At 33.0% G+C, this 17,261-nt stretch overlaps 1 protein-coding gene across 1 annotated transcript; it reads right to left on the bottom strand.

Annotated features, from left to right (window-relative positions):
- Positions 1-2: 2 nt before the first annotated feature.
- Positions 3-8,430, bottom strand: LOC134708151 (uncharacterized). Its single transcript, XM_063568473.1, has 2 exons — positions 8,315-8,430; positions 3-6,476 (listed from the first exon to the last, which is right to left on the bottom strand). The coding sequence occupies exon 2, from the start codon at positions 6,400-6,402 to the stop codon at positions 1,108-1,110; it is 5,295 nt and encodes a 1,764-aa protein (XP_063424543.1). The 5' UTR covers positions 6,403-6,476; positions 8,315-8,430; the 3' UTR covers positions 3-1,107.
- Between the last annotated feature and the right edge of the window lie 8,831 nt (positions 8,431-17,261).

Raw genomic sequence — 17,261 nt, 5'->3', positions numbered from 1 at the left:
AAATATCCTATTAACTCTTGTACCTAATAAATATTTTGAAACCAAAAATTACATCATCACTTTACTGGAAGATACCAAAGGTAATGTTAAAATTTCTCAATTTCTTGTCCTGTTCATTATACATATGAATTTTAAAGTTCCTTTAATGAGCAGACTGGCATACCCCCATATTGTCACTGGACATACAAAATCTCACCAGATACCTAAGTTTAAAGACTCATAACTCCTACACAAGTCAATTAAAAACAAATCTTGTGATTCTGCACATCTTCACATTATGTCCTCATTAACCACGAAGTTTCATGAGATACTATAGTTTGGTTTCAGAGATTTTACAATGACAAACTGTTGCAGTAGTATATTTAAATATAAGTCCAAAGAGGCACAACTCTTAAATAAACAATAAATTTTCTGTCAATAAGCATTAAAATTAATGAAATTCTGTTGTGTTTAGAGGAGTTGCCATGACAAACTGTTGATTAATTAGTTTGAAACTTCATAGGGGCATAAATCTAGAAAAAATAAAGAATCATAATTTCCATATGCGCATCAACTTAGTATGTCCTTATAATCTACAAAGTTTCATAAAATTCTGTTATAAGTGTGGTTTTAATAAGAGAAGTTGCAATGACAACTGTTGCAGCAGTTTATTTCAAATCTAAAGTTCAAAGGGGCATAACTTCTAAGAAAAAATCTGCTTGACCACAATATTTTTTTTTTATTAAAGTGGGGATCAGAATTTTTTTTGTGGAAAAAAAAATAACCCCCTTTCCCCCCTTTAAAGTTAAATGGTTGTTTCCTAATTTTGTAAAAAAAAACATAATCTCCCTTCATACATTGTCATAGCTAATTAATCATTTACTTCAGTTAAAAAACCTGACAAATGCCAACGAGGAGTGAAAAGACAATAAAGTTCACAAAAATCACATAAAAAATAATGATAGAGCAACACACAGCCAATCACGGTAAGTGGAAGAGCAACACAAACCCCCATCGGGGTAAGAGGAATCAGACTTATATATCAATTAGTGTCAAACACATTTTATTGTTGTTTTACTTAGTCATGTCTCAGAAATACTGTCAAGATCAGTCTCACATACATCCGTTTTAAGTCTCGCATGTATCTATTTGTGTCTCACTCATATCATTTAGTTTCTCGCTGATATTTCCTGTTGTCTCACTTATATCTTTTTGTGTCTCGTTGGCATTACTATCTTTTTGAGTCTCAGTGATATTTTCTGGTATCTCAGCAACTTCTTTTTGTGTCTCACTCAAATTATTTGATGTCTCTGTTAGAACTATTGGTGTTTCTCTGATATTTGCAGAAATTTGTCCTTTATTGGTAGATATATTTCCTTTATCGGCCTCAGAATTTTTGGTCTCATTTGATCCTTTTTGTTTTATTTTTTTACATGGTTTTTTATTATGCCGCCTTAAACTACCTCTTTCGGTATATCTTATGCCACACTGTTTACATTCAAATGGCTTTGCTCCTATATGTGTCTTCTTATGCGTTTTTAATGTTTGTCTCCTCACGAAAGTTTTCCCACATATATCACATTTATTTGGTCGTAGATTAGTATGTGCGGAGATTTTGTGATCCTTTAAACTTTTGCTGTTTGTATAACGATTATCACAAAGGTTACAAGCATACGGCTTAACTCCCGTGTGAATCATAATATGTGACTTTTTACCTTGTAAACTTATAAATCTTTTGTTGCAAATTGAACAAGAATACTTATATTCTTTTGGTAAGTTTCGTTTCTTATGCATTCTTTTATGGTGATACAGATTCCTACTTGTCTGAAACTCTTTACCACATAAATCGCATGTGTGCACTTTGTCATCATGAATTTCCATATGGAATTTCCAAGTGTATTTTCTAGAGAAGACCTGTCCACAAAGGCTACATGTATACGGTTTTTCTTTCGTATGAGATTTATAATGTTCGTCCATTTCCCATTTTCTACCAAACTTTTTTCCACAGACATCACAAGTGAATTTTTTTATTCCTCTATGAATAACCTCCATATGAAGTTTTAATTTATAAGCACAAGCATACTTCTTATCACACAACAGACATTTGAATGCTTTTATTTTAGTATGTGTTACTGAATGAATCTCTAATTCTTTATTATGGGTGAATTTTTTTCCACAAGTTTCACATGTGAATTTTTTTCTCTCAGGATGATGAGTTCTTATCATGTGAACTTCAAGTTCACTCGTGGAAAAGAACCCGCGTTGACATAGATCACATTTGTATTGAAATTCATTTTTATGCCACCTAGTATGACGAACTAATGCAGACCTTTGTCTGAATGACTTGTCACATATATGACATTTGTGAGGTTGATCTCCTGTGTGGATCATCTCATGGTTTTTCCTATTAGTAAATGTAGCAAAAGATTTATCACAATATGAGCATTTAAAAGGCCTACGTGCAGTGTGTGTCCATACATGGCGAGAAACACTTTCTGGAGTTTTAAACTTTTTACCACATATTCCACATTCAAAAGGATATATGTTAGTATGAACTACTTCATGAACTACTAATTCATCATAAAAAGGAAAATATTTTCCACAAATCTTACAAAAATATTCTAATTCTCCAGTGTGAACTTTTTCATGCAAATTTAGTTTTGATTTCATTTTAAAGGTTTTCCCACATAGTTCGCAAGTGTGTAAGACTTGTTCTTTTTTATCTGGGACAAGTGTTATTTCACAGGGAAGTTCTAATCCATTATTGTAGGCAGGTATAGTTTCACTGGGAAAATTTGGTCCATTAACTTTAATAACAGTTGTTGTTTGGAAGGGAAGATCATGGTCATTGTCTTTGACAGGTTTTATTGAATTTTTAAAACTGGCGATTTTATCTGAATGGCTAGATATTTGATCTTCCGCCTGACATCCTATTATGGTTGAATTTTCTTTACTTGCATCAATTGATACTTTTGGTACATTTTTGTTTACTACAGTTTTTTCTTTATCAACTGGTATTAATGATTTTCTCTTGGCGTTTACAGATAGCACTGTTGAACCATCATTACGTTTTTTCCCAGAATTGTGACAGGACAAACATTTATATTTTAGACCACTTTTCGATGTCTTTTTGGATGTCATCATCACATTTCCACGTTTTTTAAACTGTTTCTCACAAATCTCACATTTAAATATGACCTTTGCCTTGGTTGGTTCCTTTGTTTTTTCAGGTGACACTGATTTCTTAGCAGATTCACATGTTTTCAGGTTCTGTCCAATATGTTCAGCTATATGCATTTTTAACTTGTCAATATTTTTAATTATTTTGGAACAGACGTTGCACTTCATTGGGATAATAGTACCGCTCATTCTGTGACTAACTTTAACGTTAGATTTATCTCTGTGTGTGCCATTAATCTTGTCCTGGTTTGTTGAAAATCTTTTTTCTTTTTTGATGTTCATGACTTTTACATCATTAATATTCTGACGAGTAGTATCCTTTTTGTGGTAATGGTTTTTACTTTTACCAGTATGACGTGAGCTATTTTGAGTGTTCAATTTACTTTTCTTGTCATGAGTGTCCAACTTTCTTTCTTTGTGATTAGAAATCTTGTCAGGTACATGTGAACCTTCAAAGGAATGCTGCTTTCTTTTCTTTTCAACTTCGTGTAATGTTTTATCATTTCTAATTTTTCCATCTCTATCAAATAGGCTTCTGTAAAAATCAGATAAAGCAACGTTCTCTGAACTTGATTTTTGCTGGTTTCCATCATGGCTAGTTGTTTTAGAATCAAGTGAGCTGGTTTTAGTGTTTGATTGTCTGTCAGATGTGTTTAGCTGTTGCTGTGTGTCATTATTGCTGTCCATGTTTATGTCAGATAGGTAAAAGCTTGCTGTTCTATCCTTATTGTTGTTAATATTCAGACAAGATGCTGTTTCAACTGTGTCCCATCTTGACTTCCTGATTTTGCCATTTTTAAATGATTGGGTTGAAAATTTGCTTGAGCTTAGTGCTACATTTAGTTCAATGCAATTCTTTTGAGGCTCAAGAGGCACTACTGTATCCCATCTTGATATCCTCATTTTCTTTGGCTCATGGATATTGTCAGTGGAGTTATCCTGTATTTGTAAGTCACTTTTTGCAGTATACTTAAGTATATTATTATCTGGGTTTCCACTGGTTGCAATATCACTGTTGTCTTCATTTCCTTCTTTGTTTATATTCTCTGCATTAAACAGAGGCATAACCATATCCCATCTAGATTTTCTCATCTTTCTTTTTTTTAACCCATTTATATCAATGCCTAATTTCAGATCGTTATTCTCTATGGTGGTGGCAGTTGTATTAGTTTCATGTGTAGTGTTTTCTATTCCAATATTAGCTAATTTAGTTTCATTTGTAGTATTTTCATTGGCACAGTCAGCTTCGTTAATTTCATGTGTAGTGTTTTTATTGATGTTGTCTGCTGTATAAGTTTCACTTGAAGTGTTTCCTGTGATACTTTTAGCTGAATTAGTTTCATGAAAAGTGCTTTCTTTGGCATTGTCAGTTACATAAGTGTTATGTGAAACCTTTTCTTGGGCATTGTTTACTTTATTAGTTTCTTCTGTAGTGTTTTCCATGGCACAGTCAGCTTTATTAATTTCAAGTATAATGTTTTCTCCAACACTGAAGGCTGGTTTAGTTTCATGTGTAGTGTTTTCATTTGCAATGTCATCAGCACACATTTTGTGTGTAGTGTTTTCTTTGGCACTTTCTTTTGAATAAATATCATATTTAGTGTTTTCTATTGCCATGTAAGCTTTAATAGTTTCATGTGTAGTGTATTCTTTGGTAATTTCAGCTGTATAAATTTTATGTGTAGTGTCTTCTTCTGCAATTTCTGCTCTATTAGTTTCATGTGTAGTTTTTTCTTTGGCAATGTCAGCTGTATTAGTTTCATGTGTAGTGTTTTCTTTGGCAATGTCAGTTGTATTAGTTTCATGTGTAGTGTTTTCTATGGCAATGTCAGTTGTATTAGTTTCGTGTGTAGTGTTTTCTTTTGCACTATCAGCTGGTTCAGTTTCATGTGTAGTGTTTTCTTTGGCAATGTCAGCTTTATTATTTTCATGTGTAGTGTTTTCTTTGGCAATGTCAGTTGTATTAGTTTCGTGTGTAGTGTTTTCTTTTGCACTATCAGCTGGTTCAGTTTCATGTGTAGTGTTTTCCTTGGCAATGTCAGTTGTATTATTTTCATGTGTAGTGTTTTCTATGGCAATGTCAGTTGTATTAGTTTCGTGTGTAGTGTTTTCTTTTGCACTATCAGCTGGTTCAGTTTCATGTGTAGTGTTTTCCTTGGCAATGTCAGTTGTATTATTTTCATGTGTAGTGTTTTCTATGGCAATGTCAGTTGTATTAGTTTCGTGTGTAGTGTTTTCTTTTGCACTATCAGCTGGTTCAGTTTCATGTGTAGTGTTTTCTTTGGCAATGTCAGCTTTATTATTTTCATGTGTAATGTTTTCTATGGCAATGTCAGTTGTATTAGTTTTGTGTGTAGTGTTTTCTTTTGCACTATCAGCTGGTTCAGTTTCATGTGCAGTGTTTTCTTTGGCAATGTCAGCTTTATTATTTTCATGTGTAGTGTTTTCTATGGCAATGTCAGTTGTATTAGTTTCGTGTGTAGTGTTTTCTTTTGCACTATCAGCTGGTTCAGTTTCATGTGTAGTGTTTTCTTTGGCAATGTCAGTTGTATTAGTTTCATGTGTTGTGTTTTCTATGGCAGTGTCAGTTATATTGGTTTTGTGTGTAGTGTTTTCTTTTGCAATATCAGTTGAATAAGTTTCAGGTATGATTTTTTCTTTGGCAATGTCTGCATTATAAATTTTATTTGTAGTGTTTTCTATTTCAATGTAAGCTTTATTAGTGACATTTAAAGTGTTTTCTTCCTTACTGTCAGCTGCAGTTTCATCTACAGGTCTATCTTTGGCAACAACCTCATGTGAAGTGTTTTCTATGGCTACGGAGTTTTCTGTGTCATTACACGGATGATCAGTTTGACATACTGTGTGCTCAACATCTAACTTTCTTTCTTCATTGACTTCCAAGTTGGCATCCTGACAATTTTCTGTTTTCTTATCAGCTTTTGCTATGCTCTGCTTTTTTGCTGCCCTATATTTAAATGTTCTGTTACACGAATAAGCCTTTCTTCGGATCTTTGAACAAGTATCTTTAGACTCTTGGCTAACAGTTGTGCTTGAATCATTTTGTTTTCTTTCTGGGACAATGGTGGATGATTTTACTCTGACAGGAAGGTTGTCAAGTTTCAGTTTAACCAGAGAAACCCTCAGAGTTTTGTTAACATTTATCAATTTACTAGAGTCAGGAAACTTAGAATTGGTTGAACTTTGACCTGTATCAGAATTGTCCCGACTGTTCATCTCCATCTTGTCATACACAAGATCTTTCTTTGTACATATCACTAGAAATAGACTCTCTCACATCTTCATTGTGTCTATGTCTGCAAAAAAAACAGATGTAGGTTTAATATACATTGACTCTAGTTATGCAATAACATTTCTTGGAATTCCATAAATATTAGATTTGATCTGAAAATATCCATCCCAATCACATCATTTTGTTTTCCAGATTTGTTTAAATTTTATGTCGAACTCACACACACATATACGCTAATTGCAGATCTTTAATGGATTCTGATAAAATTTCTTCATGAGATGATTTAGGGCTTGATATATTGAGACATCTGTTACAATGTATTTGTTAATAATTGTCAAATGCCACTTAATGTGTTTTAGGTATTTTTGTCATATGTTTGCTGTTTCATTGATATATATAGATTCTACCACTGAATCGAGTGTAATACCTTATTTATCTTCTCGAGACAGTTAAATTTTCAAAATTATTAGGTCAGGCTTGTCAGAGCATTTTAAATATTTAAAATTTAACTGTCGAGAGTGGATAAATATCATATTACACGAGATTTGGTGGTGGAATCTGTTTCTCTAATGATTTTCAAACAATACGCAGGCCAACTTATTATTTCTTTGCGACTGATCTGCAAAAAAGATGTGTTCTTCCTATGTGATGTCATCAGGCATGGTCGCCATTTTTCATGCTGTCACAATAGGAAATTCAGAGAAAAACAAGAAAATTCAACGTCACAATTGGATTTTAACCAATGAAGAACTGAGATCAAACGAACCACACATTGATAGGTGCAGAAAGGGATAAATTGACGAAGAACTTGAGAAATATATATATCTCCTTTAATTCATGGATTTTTCTCATTGTTGAAGGCCATACATTTGCCAATAATAGCTAAAAGAGGGGCGAAAGATACCATCTAGGGAAAGTCAAACTCATGAATCAAAAATAAACTGACAACGACATGGCTAAAAATGAAAAAGACAAACAGACAAACATTTATAGTAAACATGACACAACATATAAAACTAAAGAATAAGCAACAAGAACCCTACCATAAACTGGTTGTGATCACACTTCATCTGTCAGAACTTTGTTAGATAGCTGACTCATTGGCAATCATGCCACATGTCCTTATATTTTTATTGGTCTATTTTTGCAAGTTAGGAGGAGTGCAATCCTAGATTACTCTGACATCCAACAGCTGTTTTCCCAAACAAGCTGGGGTCGTAGGAAAACAGCCGTTGGACGTCAGACTAATCTCTGACTAGGAGGAGTGAAGAGTCTTTCATACAGTGTCAAAGAAATTTTAGTGGGGTATTTTATAGGCAGGACAAGTTAGCAGGTCTTTATTCATGGGGATTGAATTCATTGTTTGTCAGGGAATCAAGTAAACTTACAAGAGGAAAAGATTGAAATCCTCTGTTGGGGGTCTCATTAAAGGGGGGGTTCTGATCCTGGATCTCGCTTACTGTTTTGTCATATTCCCCTATCCCGCTTTCACTATGTATGTAAGCAAATCTTATTTTTTGTAAATTCCTGTGTTCCGCTAGACTTTATTTCCTGTTTTCAGGACACAATAAATTGCCATTCAAGTGTCACTCTTACAAAAAGTCTGCAATCCCGCATCACGCTTAGCCTTAGACCCGAATGACTGAATGAGACTCACTTTGTTCAGCAATAAGTCGTTTGCAAAATAAAATGTTGTATGTCTGTATTTTCAAAGACATGCAAACGACAAGTCTGATGTCCTTGTTTTCATTTTATGCCTGTTTGAAGCAATAAAGCTTTCAAACAAAAAGACTTGCCATAACTTGCATACATGTTTGTGGACTGTTCTTGAAAATCATTTTTTCTTGGTTGTATGGCATACAATGGATCATTTAGAGATGCAAAAACAGATTTATTTCTTACATGTGCAGTTCAGTGCTATTTTTTTGCTTGAATGTTCTTTGTCTTGTCTGTGTGTACTGCTTATCAGCTGTCTGCAACAGAAAAAAAAATTCCCCTTCTTTTTCCTTCAGAGTTACTTCCCATTGTAAAAATAAAATAAGTCCATTTCGGACTCTTTTCCGTAAATTCTTACTATACCAAAAATATTTTTTTTAAAACATGCTGTTTGGCTCTTTTTTTTTGTTTGGTATTTAATTATTTTATGACGACAATTTCAAGGAAAAAGAACATTCATTGGCGATTTAAAAAAAGGTGTTTGGTTTGGTGTTTTTTTTTCCGGGAGTGGGGACGTACGTACTGCTTGGAATCCGGCATCTTTTTGTTTAACAGCTACCGTTTTTGTATGGCAGTGTCTGCGCGTACCCGCATGCGGGTACAAATAGTCAAATTGCCGTTCTAGGCTGCGCGTACCCATATCCGGTTTTATAATGAAATGCCGTTGGATCGGGAATGAAACGTGAAATAATATATGGTATGTGTTGCAATTAGTGAATAAATTGATTAAAACTACTCAGAATTTTTATTTATATACACATATACTATATAGGTAAGTGTAAGTGAACAGTTTTTTCTCAGTTAGTAAATATTCTTAAAAGTGAAGAGAGTGATACATGTATTATAACTCATTTAACTGTGGGGAAGACATTTCAGACTTATCATGAATTAGATAAATGTGTACAGAACTATCTTGATAGGGTTAAATTGCATACAATTGTATAAAAGAAATTCGGAGTCTTTAGCAGCCAAAACAATCATATTGGATATGTAAAATGTGTTCCAAATCTTAATTAGTTTAATACATGAATCTTTTATAATTGGTTTAAATTGATATTATTACTTGCTTCTTTAATTTTTATAAACTCAAGCTTAAATTTTAGTATTTTTATTATATTTAAATTTTCAGATTCTGTTTTTAATACATTTTACTAACAAATTATTGTAAAATATCATATGGGTATATTTTTAAATTATTTAAATTTTATTCTTTAAATTTTCATTTCAATTTTATAAAAGTATTAATTTCTATCATGTTTTTCTCTTACAGGGACTGTACAGTTTCAATCTCCATCATTGTGTATTTACTTTTGCAATGTTTATTATGTATCATTATTTAATAAATACAATTTGAAAATATTATTTTTCATACTGTTCACTCGTTCTACACGAAATTCCCATATTATCGATAAATTCCATATATATTTCATGATTCATTCCTGATCCGATGGCATTTTAATAGAAAACCGGATGTGGGTACGCGCAGCCTAGAACGGCAATTTGACTATTCGTACCCGCATGCGGGTACCCGCAGACACTGCCTTTTTATATCCGGCAGTGGCGCATCCAGAACTTTGCCTAAAGGGGGGCTCTGACTGACCTAAAAGGGGGGACACTCCAGTCATGCTTCAGTGATTCCCTCTATAATCAACCAAATTTTCCCCACGAAAGATATCTCCTTCTTTCAGTAGATAAACTTATGAGCACTTAACCTTAATTTACATAATGTTAATCGATCAAATTTGGATTTGCATTGATCAACATACGAGGGTCTTTTATTTGGTTTATTAAGTATATTTGAACAGTTTTTTTTCTCATTTATTTTGAATGATGTCAGTCTCTTAATTTTGAAAGGCTATTATATATGCCTAGCATTGATTCTCTCTTGAAAGGGTTTTAAGATCTTTTAATATAATGAAATCCAAGTCTTGAAAATAAGATTTTTCATATCATGTATTTATTATTTATTATATGAATTGCATGATCCGCGTCTATATATTTATAGCGGCATTCTCTAGCTTAATACTGAGGGCAATCGCATTACGTTATATATACAGTAGTAAATTTGGGCAGTAAGGATATATAGTTTAAGTATACAAAGAGAGTTGTACTTATCAGATGAAGGATACAAACGACTTCAGTTTTTCAAATTTTGGCAATCCTTTCGTTTTTGAAAATTAGATGATGTAATTATTTAAAATTTTACTATGACCTCACCAATATTCAATATTATATAATAATAAAATTAATTTTAAACCAATGTGAAAGCAAGAAACAAAATCTTTTAAACTGATTTAATTGACAATTTGTACGTATTGCTATGTGTTTCTTTATTCTGCTTAGGCTGAAACTACTGTGTTATAGTAGTCTCAGGCTTAGGTTAGAGGTACATAGGTAAGGGTTGATATCTCACAAAACATTTTTAACCCCATCGCATTTTTGCGCCAGTCCTGAGTTAAGAGCCTCTGGCCCTTTGGTAGTCTTGAAGGCTTTTTTTTTTAAATTTTAGTTCATTTATATGTTTTGGAGTTAAGTGTGATATCCATTTTCAATGAACTAGTTCACAACTTTATTTAGGGGCGCCTGAGGACTTTCTCCTTGCTTTGAAGACACATTGGTGGCCTTCGGCTGTAGTCGACTCTAAGGTCAGGTTGTTGTCCCCCATTTCAATTTTCATATTTAGTTAGTCAAGATCAACTCATACACTTACATGCAGGCATATTGCCCGTGACCACAGTTATTTCGTTAAGTTCCAAATCGTAAATGAAATGTGATAGGAACAGCAGTTGTGACCTTGCCATTTGATGAATTTTGTGTTGCTTTTCTTATATTTTTTGAGCAGTGGAATCAAATTTGTTAGAAGACTTAATAAAGTATTTTCATTTACACTGGGATTAAAATGCTTTGGAGACTTTTTAAAACTTTTTTGGAATAAAATAAATGAAGTTTTAAATTACAGTAAAATAACTTTTAAGGTAAAACTAAGACACTTAGTATTTGGATATAAAACTTCTGAAGAAGAATATTTTGACTTAAACTATTTTTTGACAATTGTGGGCTTTTCAATTTATAAAGCCTACTACATATCTGATCAAAAGACAAAAAATGTCAATGTTTTGGGGGGCTCTGACTGACCTAAAAGGGGGGACACTCCAGTCATGCTTCAGTGATTCCCTCTATAATCAACCAAATTTTCCCCACGAAAGATATCTCCTTCTTTCAGTAGATAAACTTATGAGCACTTAACCTTAATTTACATAATGTTAATCGATCAAATTTGGATTTGCATTGATCAACATACGAGGGTCTTTTATTTGGTTTATTAAGTATATTTGAACAGTTTTTTTTTCATTTATTTTGAATGATGTCAGTCTCTTAATTTTGAAAGGCTAATAAATATGCCTAGCATTGATTCTCTCTTGAAAGGGTTTTAAGATCTTTTAATATAATGAAATCCAAGTCTTGAAAATAAGATTTTTCATATCATGTATTTATTATTTATTATATGAATTGCATGATCCGCGTCTATATATTTATAGCGGCATTCTCTAGCTTAAAAATGAGGGCAATCGCATTACGTTATATATACAGTAGTAAATTTGGGCAGTAAGGATATATTGTTTAAGTATACAAAGAGAGTTGTACTTATCAGATGAAGGATACAAACGACTTCAGTTTTTCAAATTTTGGCAATCCTTTCGTTTTTGAAAATTAGATGATGTAATTATTTAAAATTTTACTATGACCTCACCAATATTCAATATTATATAATAATAAAATTAATTTTAAACCAATGTGAAAGCAAGAAACAAAATCTTTTAAACTGATTTAATTGACAATTTGTACGTATTGCTATGTGTTTCTTTATTCTGCTTAGGCTGAAACTACTGTGTTATAGTAGTCTCAGGCTTAGGTTAGAGGTACATAGGTAAGGGTTGATATCTCACAAAACATTTTTAACCCCGTCGCATTTTTGCGCCAGTCCTGAGTTAAGAGCCTCTGGCCCTTTGGTAGTCTTGAAGGCTTTTTTTTTTAAATTTTAGTTCATTTATATGTTTTGGAGTTAAGTGTGATATCCATTTTCAATGAACTAGTTCACAACTTTATTTAGGGGCGCCTGAGGACTTTCTCCTTGCTTTGAAGACACATTGGTGGCCTTCGGCTGTAGTCGACTCTAAGGTCAGGTTGTTGTCCCCCATTTCAATTTTCATATTTAGTTAGTCAAGATCAACTCATACACTTACATGCAGGCATATTGCCCGTGACCACAGTTATTTCGTTAAGTTCCAAATCGTAAATGAAATGTGATAGGAACAGCAGTTGTGACCTTGCCATTTGATGAATTTTGTGTTGCTTTTCTTATATTTTTTGAGCAGTGGAATCAAATTTGTTAGAAGACTTAATAAAGTATTTTCATTTACACTGGGATTAAAATGCTTTGGAGACTTTTTAAAACGTTTTTGGAATAAAATAAATGAAGTTTTAAATTACAGTAAAATAACTTTTAAGGTAAAACTAAGACACTTAGTATTTGGATATAAAACTTCTGAAGAAGAATATTTTGACTTAAACTATTTTTTGACAATTGTGGGCTTTTCAATTTAGAAAGCCTACTACATATCTGATCAAAAGACAAAAAAATGTCAATGTTTTGGGGGGCTCTGACTGACCTAAAAGGGGGGACACTCCAGTCATGCTTCAGTGATTCCCTCTATAATCAACCAAATTTTCCCCACGAAAGATATCTCCTTCTTTCAGTAGATAAACTTATGAGCACTTAACCTTAATTTACATAATGTTAATCGATCAAATTTGGATTTGCATTGATCAACATACGAGGGTCTTTTATTTGGTTTATTAAGTATATTTGAACAGTTTTTTTTTCATTTATTTTGAATGATGTCAGTCTCTTAATTTTGAAAGGCTAATAAATATGCCTAGCATTGATTCTCTCTTGAAAGGGTTTTAAGATCTTTTAATATAATGAAATCCAAGTCTTGAAAATAAGATTTTTCATATCATGTATTTATTATTTATTATATGAATTGCATGATCCGCGTCTATATATTTATAGCGGCATTCTCTAGCTTAATACTGAGGGCAATCGCATTACGTTATATATACAGTAGTAAATTTGGGCAGTAAGGATATATAGTTTAAGTATACAAAGAGAGTTGTACTTATCAGATGAAGGATACAAACGACTTCAGTTTTTCAAATTTTGGCAATCCTTTCGTTTTTGAAAATTAGATGATGTAATTATTTAAAATTTTACTATGACCTCACCAATATTCAATATTATATAATAATAAAATTAATTTTAAACCAATGTGAAAGCAAGAAACAAAATCTTTTAAACTGATTTAATTGACAATTTGTACGTATTGCTATGTGTTTCTTTATTCTGCTTAGGCTGAAACTACTGTGTTATAGTAGTCTCAGGCTTAGGTTAGAGGTACATAGGTAAGGGTTGATATCTCACAAAACATTTTTAACCCCGTCGCATTTTTGCGCCAGTCCTGAGTTAAGAGCCTCTGGCCCTTTGGTAGTCTTGAAGGCTTTTTTTTTTAAATTTTAGTTCATTTATATGTTTTGGAGTTAAGTGTGATATCCATTTTCAATGAACTAGTTCACAACTTTATTTAGGGGCGCCTGAGGACTTTCTCCTTGCTTTGAAGACACATTGGTGGCCTTCGGCTGTAGTCGACTCTAAGGTCAGGTTGTTGTCCCCCATTTCAATTTTCATATTTAGTTAGTCAAGATCAACTCATACACTTACATGCAGGCATATTGCCCGTGACCACAGTTATTTCGTTAAGTTCCAAATCGTAAATGAAATGTGATAGGAACAGCAGTTGTGACCTTGCCATTTGATGAATTTTGTGTTGCTTTTCTTATATTTTTTGAGCAGTGGAATCAAATTTGTTAGAAGACTTAATAAAGTATTTTCATTTACACTGGGATTAAAATGCTTTGGAGATAAATGGCATCTTATACTTCAGGAAAACATTATAGACACCTGATTAAGTAAAGGTTGTTTTGGAGACAATTACGATATACTTGAGGCCCCTCATGGGGGAGGGGGTCCTAGTAATCACATAATCACCATTTTTTTGCCAATATAATAACATAATCATTAAATATTTGCTTATCTTTAGTAATCAACCTACAGTCCTAGGTAATCAAATAATCATGAAATATTTGGCTTAATAATCAAATAATCATTAAAAAAACGGCCAAGTAATCACATAATCAAAAACCCCATGAGGGCCCTCATACTTTCTAAACACATAGTAGTATAGTAGAATCGGTACTGACAAGAAAGATGGGAGATTCTTCGTTGTAAAGTTCAGTCGCCTTAGAAAACTTTAATGAAACATAATGGCTTAGATTGGCGATTGACATGTTACTTACTAAAGCTACGGTCACGCCGGCGATAAGACGACGACAAAGGCTACAAAGGCAATTCGAATCGAAGCGGGTCCTGCTGTCTTCTCAAAACCTAGTTACAGCACCATGAATTTCAACAAATGTGGGACGATTTCTATTTTTGTGACTCTAACAATATTAAGAATTAACAGCTATTTAGTTTAACGTTTTTTTTTGTTAAATGTTACGTTACCCGCAAATCTAAATTGACATCGACGTATCTTACAAAGGTTATTTTAGACGAGCTCTATTACCCGATTTTCAGAACAAAAATATGAGCAGGACGATTCTAGTTAGAAGGAAGTTAATAACACAAGAACAGACTGAGTTTATTTCAAAAGTATTAATGCAATACCATTTTTCGCAAATACAAATGGAAATTCATGCTTTTTTAGGCTGCATTCTTTAAAATAATATATGATGAAACACCAATTGAATAGCCCACGATATCATTACCCAGAATAAAAATGAACAAGAATGTGTCCCCAGTACACCATCCGCACTATCATTTTCTATGTTCAGTGGACCGTGAAAATGGGGGGAAATCTCTAATTTGGCATTAAAATTAGAAAGGTCATATCATTGGGAACATGTGTACTAAGTTTCAAGTTGATTGAACTTCAACTTCATCAAAAACTACCTCGACAAAAAACTTTAAATAAAACCATAACCTGAAGCGGGACACACGGACGGACGGACAGCCGCACAGGCCAGAAAACAAACATAATGCCCATAAATGGGCAATAAAAAGAAAATTTACATTAGAAAAGATATGTTTAGAAAAAATATGCTCTCATTGACTATTATAGTGCACAAAAAAAATACTAATTATGGCGACTTAGCGTGGATTACCGAAAATTAAATGAAAAGATAATACAAGATGCATATCCGATACCACGGTCGAATCTTGGATCTTTTAGTGGATCTCCTTTTACCCATGACTGAAAAAAAGTCATGTTATAAATTTAGTTTGTTTTATAAAGCAGTTGCTGAACTATGAATCAAAGACAATGGTTATGTACAAGATTGAAACATTAGAACATAAGGCATCTGCATGTAAAATATCCAGTTCAATTACCTTCTGGAATATAAAGTACACCGTCTCATCCCTATCCCATTCTGTAACATTTGTTGCAGGCAATACTAAAATGGTGTGAACAAGAGATTGCCAAGCTTAGCATACTCCTATTGTAACTCAGAGTATTAGCACACAGGTACTAGTATGACAGATCCTGAAAATTACTAATGCCTTACAACTCAACATCGTCAGGCTGCATTGGCTCAAAGATGAAATAATTCTCATTAGTTTTGAGAAAAGGGTGACAAACAAATGGAGGAACAGGATAGTTGTAATTTATTCTACACTCCTAGAGCGAGGGAAAATGTATTTATATGCATTTAAATCAATAAACCTTATTGAAATAGTAGCCTTTGATAACATCACCTGATTCCTGTTTGATACATTACAATTCGATAGATACATGTAGTTTACGAGTAACTGAATTGCAAAACCTTAGCACTGATCGATGAAAAATTATCAACCATGGAAACAAGGCTTGCACCATAAATCAATTAAAAATACTATATTTTAATTTTAATTACAGATGTTAATACTAGTAAGCGTTTTGTTCAACTTGTGATTGAAGTGTTAATGGGATTTAGCCAGATGTGCAATATATTTCTTTGAAGCACTCAAAGCCTCTTGAATTGTCCAAGATAGTAAAATCCCGGGCAAGCGACCAGACAGGGGCAGATTAAGTCTTTTTCAAAGGGGGGTTCCAACCCAGGATAAAAAGGGTGAGCAAACATATATCCTAATTCAAAAAAAATGATCATCAAAAAAGGGAGGATTCCAATTCCCAGACACCCCTTGGATCCAACATTGTTTAAGGTGTTGGCAAGCATCCTTACGATCTGACGTGTCATTTAAAAGGACCTGTTTTCTTAAAACATGTTAAAACTTTTTCCCCTTAAAGTGACATGGTGACCTGTGGCAAACTGGCAATTTTAAAATTTGATTTTGTGACCCTAGGGGATACATACTGGAGAACCATCTGATATTGATTTATTTCAGTGTAATCATAATACTGATAAAGACAATTGTAATGTATTCCTTCTTCTCTTTTAAGTGTTCTCCTCGTCTTTGAAATGTCTTAATGACTATGACTAGAAGTAAAGCAAGCACAGGGAGCAATATAAAATATCTAATGAAGCAAAAATTTCAACAAAGATTATACAAAACCAGTTTTTACAATATTTAAGGGTTGTGTTTACTATCATGATTTCACTGAGAGAGAAATGAAAATTTCCAGAAAGATAATACAAAACCAGTTTTTACAATATTTCAGGGTTGTGTTTACTATCATGATTTCACTGAGAGAGAAATGTTGCTTACAAGGAAGCATTTAAACAAAGAGTTCTAAGTGGAGTTGAAAAAATGACACTTGAAGAATGAGACTTATCACAGGGTCTGTGCTTACATGAGTAACACGACAGGTGCCACATGTGGAGCAGGATGTATTCATATTTAATATCCTAGAATTCTTTTGTGTGATTCTGTATTAAGGCATTTATAACTTTCAATTTTAATTGACCTATACATATCAGAAAATGAGAGAAAAAAAAATCAAAAAAAAACATTGTCCAATGAAATACAGAAACAGGTAAACCCTCAGGACAATATTTTAAAGACTTAAAGAACTTG

This window comes from Mytilus trossulus, chromosome 2 (genome assembly GCF_036588685.1).
Source record: "Mytilus trossulus isolate FHL-02 chromosome 2, PNRI_Mtr1.1.1.hap1, whole genome shotgun sequence".
NCBI lineage: Eukaryota > Metazoa > Mollusca > Bivalvia > Mytilida > Mytilidae > Mytilus > Mytilus trossulus.
This window is presented reverse-complemented; position numbering and strand designations above follow the sequence as displayed.